The sequence below is a fragment of the Mytilus trossulus genome, chromosome 8, assembly GCF_036588685.1.
Source record: "Mytilus trossulus isolate FHL-02 chromosome 8, PNRI_Mtr1.1.1.hap1, whole genome shotgun sequence".
Taxonomy (NCBI): domain Eukaryota; kingdom Metazoa; phylum Mollusca; class Bivalvia; order Mytilida; family Mytilidae; genus Mytilus; species Mytilus trossulus.
Genome location: NC_086380.1, coordinates 69,045,999 through 69,064,088, shown reverse-complemented (window position 1 = coordinate 69,064,088; position 18,090 = coordinate 69,045,999). Strand labels below are relative to the sequence as shown.

The window sequence follows — 18,090 nt, the reverse complement described above, 5'->3', positions numbered from 1 at the left end:
CACAAGGTAAATGACCATAAAAGAAGGTTGGTATTGATTTTGGGAGTTTTAGTCCCAACATTTTAGGAATTAGGGGCCAAAAAAGGGCCCAAATATGCATTTTCTTGGTTTTCGCACTATAACTTTAGTTTAAGTTAATAGAAATCTATGAAATTTTGACACAAGGTTTATGACCACAAAAGAAAGGTTGGGTTTGATTTTGGGAGTTTTGGTTTCAACAGTTTAGGAATTAGGGGCCAAAAAAGGGCCCAAATAAGCATTATTCTTGGTTTTCGCACAATAACTTTGGTTTAAGTGAATAGAAATCAATGAAATTTAAACACAATGTTTATGACCACAAAAGGAAGGTTGGTATTGATTTTGGGAGTTTAGGTCCTAACAGTTTAGGAATTAGGGGCCAAAAAGGGACCCAAATAAGCATTTTTCTTGGTTTTGGCACCATAACGTTAGTAGAAGTAAATAGAAATCTATGAAATTTAAACACAAGGTTTATGACCATAAAAGGAAGGTTGGTATTGATTTTTGGAGTTTTGGTCCCAACAGTTTAGGAAAAAGGGGTCCAAAGGGTCCAAAATTAAACTTTGTTTGATTTCATCAAAATTGAATAATTGGGGTTCTTTGATATGCCGAATCTAACTGTGTATGTAGATTCTTAACTTTTAGTCATGTTTTCAAATTGGTCTACATTAAGGTCCAAAGGGTCCAAAATTAAACTTAGTTTGATTTTGACAAAAAATTAATCGGTTGGATTCTTTAATATGTTGAATCTAAAAATGTACTTAGATTCTTGATTATTGGCCCAGTTTTCAAGTTGGTACAAATCTGGGTCCAAAATTAAACTTTATTTGATTTCATCAAAAATTGAATAAATGGGGTTCGTTGATATGCCAAATCTAACTGTGTATGTAGATTCTTCATTTTTGGTCCCGTTTTCAAATTGGCCTACATTAAGGTCCAAAGGGTACATAATTAAACTAAGTTTGATTTTAACAAAAATTAAATTCTTGAGCCTCTTTGATATGCTGAATCTAAACATGTACTTAGATTTTTGATTATGGGCCCAGTTTTCAAGTTGGTTTAAATCAGGATCTAAAATTATTATATTAAGTATTGTGCAATAGCAAGTCTTTTCAATTGCACAGTATTGTGCAATGGCAAGAAATATCTAATTTCACAATATTGTGAAATAGCAATTTTTTTTTTTAATTAGAGTTATCTTTCTTTGTCCAGAATAGTAAGCAAGAAATATTTTATTGCAAGAATTTTTTTTAATTGGAGTTATCTTTCTTTGTCCAGAATCAACTTAAATCTTTGTTATATACAATATACAATGTATATTCACTTTTTACTACCAACTGATAAATTTAAATGATCTTTACCATTCAGTGATAACAAGCAGTTTTTTTACATCTTTATATTTTATGATGTATTTAAATGAGTAGTTATTGTTGCAAACTCCATTAGAATATTTTATTGAGATTAGTTTTGGAATAAGGGAAAGGGGGATGTGATTAACAAATTGGGTTCAATTTTTCTCATTTGAAATTTCATAAATAAAAAGAAAATTTCTTCAAACATTTTTTTGAGAGGATTAATATTCAACAGCACAGTGAATTGCTCTAAGAGAAAACAAAAATTTTAAGTTTATTAGAACACATTCATTCTGTGTCAGAAACCTATGCTGTGTCAACTATTTAATCACAATCCAAATTTAGAGCTGAATCCAGCTTGAATGTTGTGTCCATACTTGCCCCAACCGTTCAGGGTTCAACCTCTGCGGTCGTATAAAGCTACACCCTGCGGAGCATCTGGTTACATGTTGTGCCGTATCTCAAAAACAATTTATGATTATTGCTTAAAACTTTACACACTTCTTTGTTATATTAATCTAAAGATCTGTATACTTTTTGGTGATGATTTAAAACTTTATTTTGGAGTAATTGAGTATTTTGTTAAACAGGGGAGGTTTTCATACGCCCGTCAATATCTTGACGGGACTTATTATGGTATATAAGTGTCCGTCTGTCCGTCCGTCCGTCCGTCTGTCTGTCTGTCTGTCCGGCGTAAACATGTCGCACCGTAACTTGAGAACGACTTATCCAAATTTCATGAAACTTAACATAGTTGTTTCTTATGATGGTCAAATGATCTGTATACTTTTTGGTGAATATAAGATTAAAACTTTTTGAGTTACGGCACTTTTAAACAGGGGTGTGTTTTTTTCACATGTCGCACTGTATCTCAAAAACGATTCTTGATTATGGCTTAAAACTTTAAACACTTCTTAGTTATATTAATCTTAATATCTGTATACTTTTTGGTGATGATTTAAATTTTTATTTTTGAGTTATTGAGTATTTTGTAAAGAAGGGGTAGGGGTTTTTTACATGTCGCACCATATCTCAAAAACGATTTATGATTATGGCTTAAAACTTTACACATGTCTTTTTTATATTAATCTAAAGATCTGTATACTTTTTGGTGATGATTCAAAATTTCAATTTTGAGTTATTGAGTATTTTGTAAAAAAAGGGGGAGGTTTTTTTTACATGTGCCATATCTCAAAAACAATTTATGATTATTGCTTAAAACTTTACACACTTCTTTGTTATATTAATCTAAGATCTGTATACTTTTTGGTGATGATTTAAAACTTTATTTTGGAGTTTTTATACGACCGCAAATTTTGAAAAAATTTTAGTCGTATATTGCTATCACGTTGGCGTCGTCGTCGTCGTCGTCGTCGTCGTCGTCCGAATACTTTTAGTTTTCGCACTCTAACTTTAGTAAAAGTGAATAGAAATCTATGAAATTTTAACACAAGGTTTATGACTATGAAAGGAAGGTTGGTATTGATTTTGGGAGTTTTGGTCCCAACATTTTAGGAATAAGGGGCCAAAAAGGGCCCAAATAAGCATTTTCTTGGTTTTTCGCACTATAACTTTAGTTTAAGTTAATAGAAATCTATGAAATTTTGACACAAGGTTGATGACCACAAAAGAAAGGTTGGGATTGATTTTTGGAGTTTTGGTTTCAACAGTTTAGGAATTAGGGGCCAAAAAAGGGCCCAAATAAGCATTATTCTGGGTTTTTGCACAATAACTTTAGTTTAAGTAAATAGAAATCAATGAAATTTAAACATAATGTTTATGACCACAAAAGGAAGATTGGTACTGATTTTGGGAGTTTAGGTCCCAACAGTTTAGGAATTAGGGGCCAAAAAGGGACCCAAATAAGCATTTTTCTTGGTTTTCACACCATAACGTTAGTATAATTAAATAGAAATCTATGAAATTTAAACACAAGGTTAATGACCATAAAAGGAAAGTTGGTATTGATTTTGGGAGTTTTGGTCCCAACAGTTTAGGAAAAAGGGGCCCAAAGGGTCCAAAATTAAACTTTGTTTGATTTCATCAAGAATTGAATAAATAGGGTTCTTTGATATGCCAAATCTAACTGTGTATGTAGATTCTTAACTTTTGGTCCCGTTTTCAAATTGGTCTACATTAAGGTCCAAAGGGTCCAAAATTAAACTTCGTTTGATTTTAACAAAAATTGAATCCTTGGGGTTCTTTGATATGCTGAATCTAAAAATGAATTTAGATTTTTTATTATTGGCCCAGTTTTCAAGTTGGCCCAAATCGGGGTCCAAAATTAAACTTTTTTGATTTCATCAAAAATTGAATAAATGGGGTTCTTTGATATGGCAAATCTAACTGTGTATGTAGATTCTTCATTTTTGGTCCCGTTTTCAAATTGGCCTACATTAAGGTCCAAAGAGTCCAAAATTAAACTAAGTTTGATTTTAACAAAAATTAAATTCTTGGGCCTCTTTCATATGCTGAATCTAAACATGTACTTAGATTTTTGATTATGGGCCCAGTTTTTAAGTTGGTCCAAATCAGGATCTAAAATTATTATATTAAGTATTGTGGAATAGCAAGTCTTTTCAATTGCACAGTATTGTGCAATGGCAAGAAATATCTTATTTCACAATATTGTGAAATAGCAAATTTTTTTTTAATTAGAGTTATCTTTCTTTGTCCAAAATAGTAAGCAAGAAATATCTTATTGCAAGATTTTTTTTTTATTGGAGTTATCTTTCTTTGTCCAGAATCAATTTAAATCTTTGTTATATACAATGTATCAATGTATATTCACTTTTTACTACCAACTGATAAATTTAAATAATCTTTACCATTCAGTGATAACAAGCAGTTTTTTTACATTTTATTTACAGTTTATTTTATAATGTATTTAAATGATTAGTTATTGTTGCAAACTCCATTAGAATATTTTAATTGAGATTAGTTTTGGAATAAGGGAAAGGGGGATGTGATTACAAAATTGGGTTCAATTTTTCTCATTTGAAATTTCATAAATAAAAAGAAAATTTCTTCAAACATTTTTTTGAGAGGATTAATATTGAACAGCATAGTGAATTGCTAACAAAAAATTTAAGTTCATTAGAACACATTCATTCTGTGTCAGAAACCTATGCTGTGTCAACTATTTAATCACAATCCAAATTTAGAGCTGAATCCAGCTTGAATGTTGTGTACATGCTTGCCCCAACCGTTCAGGGTTCAACCTCTGCGGTCGTATAAAGCTACGCCCTGCGAAGCATCTGGTTGAGTATTATGTTAAACAGGGGAGTTTTTTTTACATGTCGCACCGTATCTCAAAAATAATTTATGATTATTGCTTAAAACTTTACACACTTCTTTGTTATATTATTCTAAAGATCTGTATACTTTTTGGTTTTGATTCAAAATTTTATTTTAGTGATATTTAGTTTTTGGTAAAAAAAAAAAACAGGGTTGGGGGTTTCACATGTCCCGCCGTGTCTCAAAAACAATATATGGTTATTGCTTAAAACTTTCTCAGAAACTATTTATGATTATTGCATAAAACTTCCACACAAGACGTCGGGGGTATCATGCGCTCATGGCGCAGCTGTTTATTTTTACATGTCGCGCCGTATCTCAAAAATAATTTATGATTATTGCTTAAAACTTTACACACTTCTTTGTTATATTAATCTAAAGATCTGTATACTTTTTGGTTTTGATTCAAAATTTTATTTTAGTGATATTTAGTTTTTTGTAAAGAATAAAACAGGGTTGGGGGTTTCACATATCCCGCCGTGTCTCAAAAACAATATATGGTTATTGCTTAAAACTTTCTCAGAAACTATTTATGATTATTGCATAAAACTTCCACACAAGACGTTTGGCGTATCATGCGCTCATGGCGCAGCTGTTTATTTTTACATGTTGTGCCGTATCTCAAAAACAATTTATGATTATTGCTTAAAACTTTACACACTTCTTTGTTATATTAATCTAAAGATCTGTATACTTTTTGGTGATGATTCAAAATTTAATTTTTTAGTTATTGAGTATTTTGTTAAACAGCAATGAACAGAGGAGTTTTTTTTACATGTCGCACAGTATCTCAAAATTATTTATGATTATTGCTTAAAACTTTACACACTCCTTTAATTGTTATATTAATCTAAAGATCTGTATACTTTTTGGTTTTGATTCAAAATTTTATTTTAGTGATATTTAGTTTTTTGAAAAAAAAAAAAGGGTGGGGGGTTTCACATGTCCCGCTGTGTCTCAAAAACAATATATGGTTATTGCTTAAAATGTTCTCAGAAACTATTTATGATTATTGCATAATACTTCCATACAAGACGTTGGCGTATCATGCGCTCATGGCGCAGCTGTTTATTTCAGATACTATAAGCAATAGGTCTACTATATTTGGTGTATGGAATGATTGTCAGGTGTACATGTCCAACTGGCAGGTGTCATCTGACCTTGACCTCATTTTCATGGTTCAGTGGTTATAGTTAAGTTTTTATACGACCGCAAATTTTGAAAAAAATTTCGTCGTATATTGCTATCACGTTGGCGTCGTCGTCGTCGTCGTCGTCGTCGTCCGAATACTTTTAGTTTTCGCACTCTAACTTTAGTAAAAGTGAATAGAAATCTATGAAATTTTAACTCAAGGTTTATGACCATAAAAGGAAGGCTGGTATTGATTTTTGGAGTTTTGGTCCCAACATTTTAGGAATTAGGGGCCAAAAAGGGCCCAAATAAGCATTTTCTTGGTTTTGGCACTATAACTTTAGTTTAAGTTAATAAAAATCTATGAAATTTTGACACAAGGTTTATGACCACAAAAGAAAGGTTGGGTTTGATTTTGGGAGTTTTGGTTTCAACAGTTTAGGAATTAGGGGCCAAAAAAGGGCCCAAATAAGCATTATTCTTGGTTTTCGCACTATAACTTTAGTTAAAGTAAATAGAAATCTATGAAATTTTGACACAAGGTTTATGACCACAAAAGGAATGTTGGGATTGATTTTGGGAGTTTTTGTTCTAACTATTTAGGAAAAAGGGGCCAAAAAAGGGCCCAAATAAGCATTATTCTTGTTTTTTGCACAATATCTTTAGTATAAGTGAATAGAAATCAATGAAATTTAAACACAAGGTTTATGAACACAAAAGGAAGGTTGGGATTGATTTGGGGAGTTTTGGTCCTAACAGTTTGGGAATAAGGGGCCAAAAGGGTCCAAAACTAAACTTTGTTTGATTTCATCAAAAATTGAATAATTGGGGTTCTTTGATATGATGAATCTAACTGTGTATGTAGATTCTTAATTTTTGGTCCCGTTTTCAAATTGGTCTACATTAAGGTCCAAAGGGTCCAAAATTTAACTTAGTTTGATTTTAACAAAAATTGAAACCTTTGGGTTCTTTGATATGCTGAATCTAAAAATGTACTTAGATTTTTGATTACTGGCCCAGTTTTCAAGTTAAATCGAGGTCCAAAATTAAACATTGTTTGATTTCATCAAAAATTGAATAATTGGGGTTCTTTGATATGCCAAATCTAACTGTGTATGTAGATTCTTAATTTTTGGTCCAGTTTTAAAATTGGTCTAAATTAAAGTGCAAAGGGTCCAAAATTAAACTAAGTTTGATTTTAACAAAAATTAAATTCTTGGGCCTCTTTGATATGCTGAATCTAAACATGTACTTAGATTTTTGATTATGGGCCCAGTTTTCAAGTTGGTCCAAATCAGGATCTAAAATTATTATATTAAGTATTGTGCAATAGCAAGTCTTTTCAATTGCACAGTATTGTGCAATGGCAAGAAATATCTAATTTCACAATATTGTGAAATAGCAAATTTTTTTTTAATTACTACCAACTGATAAATTTAAATAATCTTTACCATTCAGTGATAACAAGCAGTTTTTTTACATCTTAATATTTTATGATGTATTTAAATGAGTAGTTATTGTTGCAAACTCCATTAGAATATTTTAATTGAAATTAGTTTTGAAATAAGGGAAAGGGGGATGTGATTAAAAAATTGGGTTCAATTTTTCTCATTTGAAATTTCATAAATAAAAAGAAAATTTCTTCAAACATTTTTCTGAGAGGATTAATATTCAACAGCATAGTGAATTGCTCTAAGAGAAAACAAAAATTTTAAGTTCATTTGAATACATTCATTCTGTGTCAGAAACCTATGCTGTGTCAACTATTTAACCACAATCCAAATTTAGAGCGGAATCCAGCTTGAATGTTGTGTCCATACTTGCCCCAACCGTTCAGGGTTCAACCTCTGCGGTCGTATAAAGCTACGCCCTGCGGAGCATCTGGTTGTGTTTTGTACTGTTTTTCTAATACTGTATGCAATGCAATGCAAAAGGTCTACTATATTTAGTGTATGGAATGATTGTCAGGTGTACATGACCAACTGGCAGGTGTCATCTGACCTTGACCTCATTTTCATGGTTCAGTGGTTAAAGTTAATTTTTGTTTTGGTCTGTTTTTTTAACACTATATGCAATAGGTCAACTATATTTGGTGTATGGAAATATTTTATGATGTGCATGTCAGTCTGCCAGGTTTTATTTGACCTTGACCTCATTTTCACGGTTCATTGCTCAGTGTTAAGTTTTTATACGACTGCAAGAAAAATTTGTGGTCGTATATTGGTATGGCGTCGGCATCATCGTCGTCGTTGTCCAAAGACACATTGGTTTTTCGCACTATAACTTTTGTTTAAATGAATGGATCTCTATTAAATTTAAACACAAGTTTTATGACCACAAAAGGAAGGTTGGGATTGATTTTGGGAGTTTTGGTCCCGTTACAGCTTAGGAATTAGGGGCCCAAATAAGCATTGTTCTTGGTTTTCGCACAATTTCTTTAGTATGAGTAAATAAAAATATATGAAATTTAAACACAAGGTTTATCACCAAAAATGGAAGGTTGGGATTGATTTTGGGAGTTTTGGTCCCAACAGTTTAGGAATTAGGGGCCAAAAAAGGGCCCAAATAAGCATTTTCTTAGTTTTTGCACAATAACTTTAGTATAAATAAATAGAAATCTATGAAATTTAAATACTGTGAAAGTACTTTTATTCGTGGGGTACCAATTTTCGTGGTTTTCGTAGATGACTTTATCCAAGAATTTTAGTGTCCAACGAAATAAAACAATTAACCATTGTCCAAATCAAGACATGGAAAGATCCTCATCGGTAGGTTTGACTACTCATCAATATGATCTTGTCTGAGAGAATATATTGAATAATGCCAAATCTGAGAATACTTTACTAGCAGTCACAGAACTATACAACCAAATGCAGGATTATAAAATTGAGAATGGAAATGGGGAATGTGTCAAAGAGACAACAACCCGACCAAATAAAAAAACAACAGCAGAAGGTCGTCGTTATACCCATTTGATCCAAACTGTACAACTTTTGATCTTTAAATTCTCATAAAAAATATTTTTGATCGATGAAAGTCAGATTTCAGGACTTGATATGCTAGTATGATAAAGTGTTCATTTTATATCCTCCTAGTTCTCGTACATATGGGAAATAATAATTTCATGTTGGGCTTGATTTTGACAATTCAAGATAAGTTTATAGCATTTGTTTATGTTACTGTTTTCTTAAGGTGACAGGTTAATGGCCTACTTAACACCTTTAGTGGTCTTTAATCTGTTGATCACTTATCATGGGTTAATAAGCAGGGTTTCCCCTGGGTCAATTATTTTTTTCGCCACCTCTTTCGCCAAAACAATATATGTTTCGCCACTTTATTATTTTTGTCGCCAAGTAACATATATTTTTTTGTTAACAATTTTCCTTTCTTTCCACCACCCCCTAAATAAGATGATTTTGCCCATGCATTTGTTGTCTATGATTATTCTCTAAAGCTTATCTTACAGTCTACATTGTAATGAATAAACACTTAACATTTTCTTTTTAAAAGAAGAACTTTATTTTTAACTTAAAAGGGGGAAAATTTATTATATTTTTAACAACTTTAAAAGAAGGGGGCCACTTACGCCATTTAACCATATCATTTTGTCAAACAATACATGTACAATCAACACCTTTATTAATTAGTCCTTTGTTGTCAATAGCTTGAAAAATGCAATCAGCTGATTATTGATTTTCTGTCAAAATCTTGACGAGTTCAAGGTGAATTCCGAGTATTTTCCGATCAGGTAAAGTCCGAGAAACCCGAAAAAGTAAATAAACAAGATGGTTGAAAAAAAATCGTTATATATTTCTTTCGCCAAATTTTTCTGCCAATGACAAATTTTAATCTCCACAATTATTATTTTTTCGCAAATTGCGAAAATGGTGACCGCCAGCGGAAACCCTGTTAATAAGTGTTATCACTGCGATTTACACGGGTCAATGTTTACTATGCAATTTCCTTCAATCCTGACTGTTTGTATTCTTCGTTTCTAAAGGTTTTAATTTTTAATTTATTTTTTTTAGAAAACTAAAATCCACGAATTTAAAAACCCACGAACATGTAAATATTGCTCAATCCACGAAAATTTATACCCACGAATTAAAGTACTTTCACAGTACATGCAGTACATGGTTTATGACTGCAAAAGGAATGTTGGGATTGATTTTGTGAGTTTTGGTCCCAACAGTTTTGGAATAAGGGGCCAAAAAAGGGCCCAAATAAGCATTATTCTTGTTTTCGCACAATGATTTCAATATAAGTAAATAGATATATCAATGAAATTTAAACACAAGGTTTATGAACACAAATGGAAGTTTGGGATTGATTTTGGGAGTTGATGTCCCAACAGTTTAAGAATTAGGGGCCAAAAACGGGCCCAAATAAGCATTTTTATACGACCGCAAAAATTTTAATTTTTCGTCGTTTATTGCTATCACGATGGCGTCTTCGTCTGCGTCGTTGTCGTCGTCCGAAGACGTTTAGTTTTCGCACTCTAACTTTAGTAAAAGTGAATAGAAATCTATGAAATTTTAACACAAGGTTTATGACCACAAAAGGAAGGTTGGGATTGATTTTGGGAGTGTTGATCCCAACATTTTAGGAATAAGGGGCCAAAAAGGGCCCAAATAAGCATTTTCTTGGTTTTTGCACAATAACTTAAGTTTAAGTAAATAGAAATCTATGAAATTTTGACACAAGGTTTATGACCACAAAAGAAAGGTTGGGATTGATTTTGGGAGTGTTGGTTTTAACAGTTTAGGAATAAGGGGCCAAAAAAGGGCCAAAATAAGCATTATTCTTGGTTTTTGCACAATAACTTTAGTTTAAGTGAATAGAAATCTATGAAATTTAAACACAAGGTTTAATTTTACGACCACAAATGGAAGGTTGGTATTGATTTGGGGAGTTGAGATCTCAACAGTTTAGGAATTTGGGGCCAACAAGGGGCCCAAATAAGCATTTTTCTTGGTTTTCACATTATAACTTTAGTATAAGTGAATAGAAATCTATGAAATTTTAACACAAGGTTTATGACCATAAAAGGAAGATTGGTATTGATTTTGGGAGTTTTGGTCCCAACAGTTTAGGAATCCAAAGGGTCCAAAATTAAACTTTGTTTGATTTCATCAAAAATTGAATAATTGGGGTTCTTTGATATGCCGAATCTAACTATGTATGTAGATTCTTAATTTTTGGTCCCGTTTTCAAATTGGTTTACATTAAGGTCAAAATGGTCCAAACTTAAACTTTGTTTGATTTTGACAACAATTGAATCCTTGGGGTTCTTTGATATGCTGAATCTAAAACTGTACTTAGATTTTTAATTATTGGCCCAGTTTTCAAGTTGGTCCATATCGGGGTCCAGAATTAAACTTTGTTTGATTTCATCAAAAATTGAATAAATGGGGTTCTTTGATAAGCCAAATCTAACTGTGTATGTAGATTCCTAATTTTTGGTCCAGTTTTCAAATTGGTCTACATTAAGGTCCAAAGGGTCCAAAATCATAATGTGACATAAACCTATGTTGTGTCAATTATTTAATCACAATCCACATTTATAGTTGTATCAAACATAAAAGTTATGTCCATACTTGTCCCATCTGTTCAGGGTTCTACATCTGTGGTCGTATAATGCTGCGCCCTGCGAAGCAACTGGTTCTTGGTTTTCGCACTTTAACTTTAGTATTTTAGTAAATAGAATTCTATGAAATTTAAACACAAGGTTTATGACCATAAAAGGATTTTGTGAGTTTGGTCCCAACAGTTTAGGAATAAGGACCCCAAAGGGTCCAAAATTAAACTTTGTTTGATTTCATCAAAAATTGAATAATTGGGGTTCTTTGATATGCCGAATCTAACTATGTATGTAGATTCTTAATTTTTGGTCCCGTTTTCAAATTGGTCTACATTAAGGTCCAAATTGGGGTCCAAAATTTAACTTAGTTTGATTTTAACAAAAAATGAATTCTTGGGGTTCTTTGATATGCTGAATTTAAACATGTACTTAGATTTTTGATTATTGGCCCAATTTTCAAGTAGGTCCAAATTGGGTTCCAAATTAAACTTTGTTTGATTTCAACAAAAATTGAATCCTTGGGGTTTCTTTCATATGCTGAATGTAAACATGTACTTAGATTTTTTATTATGGGCCCAGTTTTCAAGTTGGTCCAAATTGTGGTCCAAAATTAAACTTTGTTTGATTCCAACAAAAATTGAATCCTTGTGGTTCTTTGATATGCTGAATGTAAACATGTACTTGGATTTTTTATTATGGGCCCAGTTTTCAAGTTGGTCCAAATCGTGGTCCAAAATTAAACTTTGTTTGATATCAACACTAATTGAATCCTTGGGGTTCTTTGATTTGCTGAATCTAAACATGTATTTAGATGTTTGATTATAGGCCAAGTTTTCAAGTTGGTCCAAATTGGGGTCCAAAATTAAACTTTGTTTGATTTCAACAAAAATTGTATATATGGGGTTCTTTGATATATGCTTAATCTAACCATGTATTTATATTTTTGTTGTTTGGGCCCGGTTATCAAATTGGTCCACATTGAGGTCTAAAGGGTCAAAAATTGAACTTTATTTGATTTCATCAAAAATTGAATTTATGGGGTTCTTTGATATGCTGAATCTATAACCATGTATTTAGATTTTGGATATTGGACCATAATAGGTAATGTCCAATTTAAAATTTAAAGTTTTTAAGTTTAAGTTCTTAGACCACATTCATTATGTGTCAGAAACCTGTGTTGTGTCAACTATTTAATCACAATCCAAATTCAGAGCTGTATCAAGTTTGAATGTTGTGTCCATACTTGCCCCAATGTTCAGGGTTAGAACTCTGTGGTCGTATAAAGCTTAGCCCTGCGGAGCATCTGGTTTGGTCTGTAACGCTTAAACTATAAGCAATAGGTGAACTATATTTGTTGTATGGCAGAATTGTTAGCTGTACATGCCTGCCTGGCATGGTTAATCTGACCTTGACCTCATTTTCATGGTTCATTGGTGAATATTTAGTTTTTTGGTTAAGTTTATGTGACAGTTGTCATAAAGCTTTATGTTTAGGACTATCAAAATAATATCAATCGTTAGTAAAGAAGGCGAGACATTTCAGCATGTGCACTCTTGTTGATATTTTGGCCAGGTTATCAAATTGGTCTACATTGAGGTCAAAAGGGTCCAAAATTTAACTTTGTTTGATTTCATCAAAAATTTAATTCTTGGGATTCTTTGATATGCTGAATCTAACCATGTATTTCAATTTTGGATATTGGACAATAATAGGTTAATTTAATATGTTTAAGTTCTTAGACCACATTCATTCTGTGACAGAAACCTATGCTGTGTAAAATATTTAATCACAATCCAAATTCAGAGCTGTATCAAGCTTGAATGGTGTGTCCATACTTGCCCCAACTGTTCAGGGTTCAACCTCTGTGGTCGTATCAAGCTGCGCCCAGCGGAGCATTTTATTGTATTTTGGTCTGTTTTTCTTAAACTATAAACAATACATGTAGGTTAACTATATTTGTTGTATGGCGAATTGTAAGCTGTACATGTCTGCCTGGCATGGTTCATCTGACCTTGATCTTAATTTCATAGTTCATTAGTCAATGTTTAGTTTTCTTGGTTAAGTCTGTTTCTTAGAAACTATAAGCAATAGGTCAACTAAACTTAGTCATGTTAGTGTACTGAATGATTGTAATGTGTCAAAGTCAAAGAGACAACAACCCGACCATAGAAAAAACAACAGGTCTTCAATGTAGCGAGAAATTCCTGCACACATGTATTTCTTGTCTGTTTTATATGACCGTGACCTCATTTTATTGGATCAAGTTAAGTTCATGTGATAGTTGTAGTAAAGCTTTATATTTAGGACTTCCAACATAATATCAATGATAAGAAAAGAAGGCAAGACATTTCAGTGTGTGCACTCTTGTCATGACATGTTACAGTTTAACAGTTCAAATTTGAATTTTGTTCCGGTCTGATGATTTTGTGCAGAGTAATGGTCCTTGGAGTTAGAAAATTCACTAACATAATCAGTTTTCCGCACGTTTTTTTTTTGGTCATTCTTGAAGATATTAACTTGATATTTGTAATATACAATGATATAGTTTACACCATGACAAGTTATAGATCAAGTTAGAATTTTGTTTTAATACAATAATTTTTAACCGGTAGGGGACTAATATCTTGCCATGCAATACTTACAGAATGCTTTTTCTATAAAAAGATATTGTTTAGATCAAAAACACATTATATCTTTTATTGAGGAATAACTTTTAATCATGTAAGCTCAAGTCCTAAAGTTTTATAAATTTTATAAGGTATATGAGTACATATCAGTATGGCAAAATCACAGAAGTCAAGTCTCAAAATAATTGTAAATTTTAAAGAAATATCAAATTCTTTCTTTTTAGGTCAAATTAAAGAGGAATTAGAAACTTGGACAGAGGATGACAAAATGTTTATAGAAACAAATGGAGCAAAGAATGTACTAAAATGTATCAAAGAAAATAGTTGTGTTGTTGTCACCGGAAGTTCGGGAACAGGAAAATCATCATTGATGCGTCATGTTGCTTTACGAATGCAAGAAGGCGGCTATGATATTTTACCCGTAACAAACCCTGAAAAAATTATCAAGTGGTACAATCCAAGTAAGAAAATCCTGTTTGTTGTTGATGACTTTTGTGGAACATATACCATAAATCCTATGAAGTTAGAAAGCTGGAAAAATCTGATGGAAAAAATCAAAACATTAATAGAAAAAAAACCAGTCAAATTAATCATGTCTTGTAGACTTCAGGTTTTTAAGGATGAAAAAATGAAATCTTTATCTTTTGATCAGTCCTGTGAATGTAATCTTTTGTCAGAAGATAAACACTTATTAGAAACAGAAAAACAATCTATTGCTGAACTTTACTTAAAAACAAACGCCTATAAGATCAGGGAATTTTATGACATGTTTGACTGTTTTCCTCTTTTATGTCAATTGTACAGCAAAAACACAAATCTTAGAATAGTAGATTTCTTTCAGAATCCATTTACAGTTTATAAAGAAGAGATAGATAAAATACAGCTAGAAGGAGCGTATGTCAAGTACTGTGCACTTGCTCTATGTGTTATGTTTAACAATCATATTAAAGAAGAATGGCTCACAGAAGATGTCGATAAAGATATCAAAACAATTATAAAGAACACATATGAAGCTTGTAAAGTGGGGAAAGGAACATCCCGGTTAGTTATTCGTGATGAGCTGGATTCACTAACTCATACGTTTATCAGAAAGGATGGTGAAGTGTACAGAACTATTCATGACAAGCTGTTTGACTTTCTTGCTTTTTACTTTGGCAGTGTTATGATTTATTGTTTAATTAATAATGCTTCAAGTCATTTTATTCGTGAAAGGTTTGTTTTTGAAAAAAAAGACAAAAGAGATGAATTTTTAATAGATGTATCAGAAAGATATCAGCAAATGTATATAAATAGATTGATATATGACTGGTTGAGAGGAAAGATAGTAGATGTCTTCTGTAACATCAATATGGATGATCAAATCTTCAGACAAAGAATCCTTGTACATTTAAAAGGATTAGAAATATCAAAACAGAAACAATTGGCTAGTCTATATGACACACAATATCAAGACACTCCATTAATACATAGTTGTTATATAGGAGATATTGATCTGGTTGCATGGTGTTTAAATCATTGTAACAGTAATGTAAAACATTGTCGTATAGATGGAGCATCACCTATGTTCTTGGCTTGTCAGAATGGACATACTGAAGTAGTACAGATGTTAATAAACAATAAGGCTGATATTAATAAGTGTAGAGATACTGGAGCATCACCTCTGTTCATTGCTTGTCAGACTGGACATACTGAAGTAGTACAGATGTTAATAAACAATAAGGCTGACATTAATAAGTGTAGAGATAATGGAGCATCACCTCTGTACATTGCTTGTCAGAAAGGACATACTGAAGTAGTACAGATGTTAATAAACAATAAGGCTGACATTAATAAGTGTGTACATGATGGAGCATCATCTCTGTGCTTTGCTTGTCAGAATGGACATACTGACGTAGTACAGATGTTAATAAACAATAAGGCTGACATTAATAAGTGTCAAGATACTGGTGCATCACCTCTGTTCATTGCTTGTCAGAATGGACATACTGAAGTAGTACAGATGTTAATAAACAATAAGGCCGACATTAATAAGTGTAGAGATAATGATGGAGCATCACCTCTGCTCATTGCTTGTCAGGAAGGACACACTGAAGTAGTACAGATGTTAATAAACAATAAGGCTGACATTAATAAATGTGGTAATGATGGAGCATCATCTCTGTTCTTTGCTTGTCAGAATGGACATACTGAAGTAGTACAGATGTTAATAAACAATAAGGCCGACATTAATAAGTGTAGAGACAATGATGGAGCATCACCTCTGCTCATTGCTTGTCAGGAAGGACACACTGAAGTAGTACAGATGTTAATAAACAATAAGGCTGACATTAATAAATGTGGTAATGATGGAGCATCATCTCTGTTCTTTGCTTGTCAGAATGGACATACTGACGTAGTACAGATGTTAATAAACAATAAGGCTGACATTAATAAGTGTCAAGATACTGGTGCATCACCTCTGTTCTTTGCTTGTCAGGAAGGACATACTGAAGTAGTACAGATGTTAATAAACAATAAGGCTGACATTAATAAGTGTAAAGGAACAGGAGAATCCCCTATATTTATAGCTTGTTATAGAGGTTATATAGAGATTGTTGAATTATTGTTAAAACATGAAGCAGATTGTAACATTAAATGGAGAGGACTAACACCACTAGATATTGCAAGGAGAGAGAATCATAACAATATTGTACATTTGTTGCAAAAAAATAGAAATAATATTCTCTAAAAGTTCGGCGAACATGATAAAATAAATCAATAGAACTATTCTGCTTATTATATAATTAAACAAAATTAACCTGCTATCATTAAATACAATTGCTAGCTAGAAGAGAAAATCATACCAAGGTTGTTGTTTATTAAAGAGACGAACTAGATAATAAAATGTGATGTGTATACCAAACAGCATTATGATTTCACAAAACATTTAACGTATTGACCATAAACATTACTAAATGTAAAATAACTCTCAAAATACTTTTACTATGCATTGCTAAAAACATTATATGTAATAAAACCATGTTGCTTAGTTTTGGATTCTGATATTAAATTCTGTCTAATAGCTCATTAGACAGTTAGACTTGCAATTTGGTGTAAGTTATTTTTGGTTAGTTTTGATATTTCTAATTGAATGTACCAAAGCATGCAAAAATTCTTTTTATCTTGCAACAAATGTCATTGGCGTAAACCTTTTTTGTATGAAATTTTATATTTCAAAAGGTGAGAATAATCCATAACCTGGCAAATGATTATTTGCACCCATTATTTCCTGAATATAACAAATGTATTTGAAATGTATTTGTATGTTCCCCGTAGGAGAGGGGGCATTAAATTTTATCCTTGTCCATCAGTACGTCCCAAAGTTTGTTTCCGAAATAACACGTTAGTTTGCCTCAACTAAATGTTATGAAACTTACAAACAATGCTTATTACCACAAAAAACAGACCAAGTTTGAATTTTGGTGTCGTCACTTCAACCGTTCTAGAGGTATGCCCTTTACAAATGGAAAAGTTGAGGAATTTTTCATTTTCGTTCTTTAATTTTAGTTTGCCTAAACCAAATGTTATAAAAATTGTACACAAGACTTATTACTACAAAACTCAGATCAATTACAAATTTGGGTAGTGACACTTTTACCGTTCTTCAGTTATGTCTCTTTTTAACTTTATATGATATGCAAACAGGGGCTTCATCTGTGTCCGATGGACACATTCCCCATTTATTGTTGACCCTCCGACTTTTGTCGGAAAAAACGATACAAGGCAATTCTACATTCTGTCGTCGGCAGCTTCCACAAATATTGACCCTGTGGTTAAAAGTAAAATCACAAAAAATACTGAACTCAGAGGAAAATCAATTTGGAAAGTCCATAATCACATGGCAAAATCAAAAAGCATAACGCATCAAAAACGAATGGACAAGAACTGTTATATTCCTGACTTGGTACAGGCATTTTCAAATGTAGAAAAAAATAAAGTTTTTGTATGTCCTTGAAATTTTAGTAAGTTGGATTTGTACCAAACTTGGACAGCTTGAAGCTTTTTTTGTCATTGTTTATGATCATAAGATAGTATCTAGAAGAAA

General features: G+C 32.1%; 1 protein-coding gene across 1 annotated transcript; it reads left to right on the top strand.

Annotated features, from left to right (window-relative positions):
* Positions 1–14,157: 14,157 nt before the first annotated feature.
* On the top strand, positions 14,158–16,864 carry LOC134727918 (uncharacterized). The gene has a single exon (XM_063592313.1). It carries the CDS (start codon positions 14,158–14,160, stop codon positions 16,732–16,734), a length of 2,577 nt encoding a protein of 858 aa, XP_063448383.1. The 3' UTR covers positions 16,735–16,864.
* Positions 16,865–18,090: the final 1,226 nt, after the last annotated feature.

Coding starts and splice junctions, on each gene's coding strand:
- LOC134727918 (XM_063592313.1), top strand. CDS start 14,158: ATGGCAAAATCACAGAAGTCAAGTCTCAAAATAATTGTAAATTTTAAA.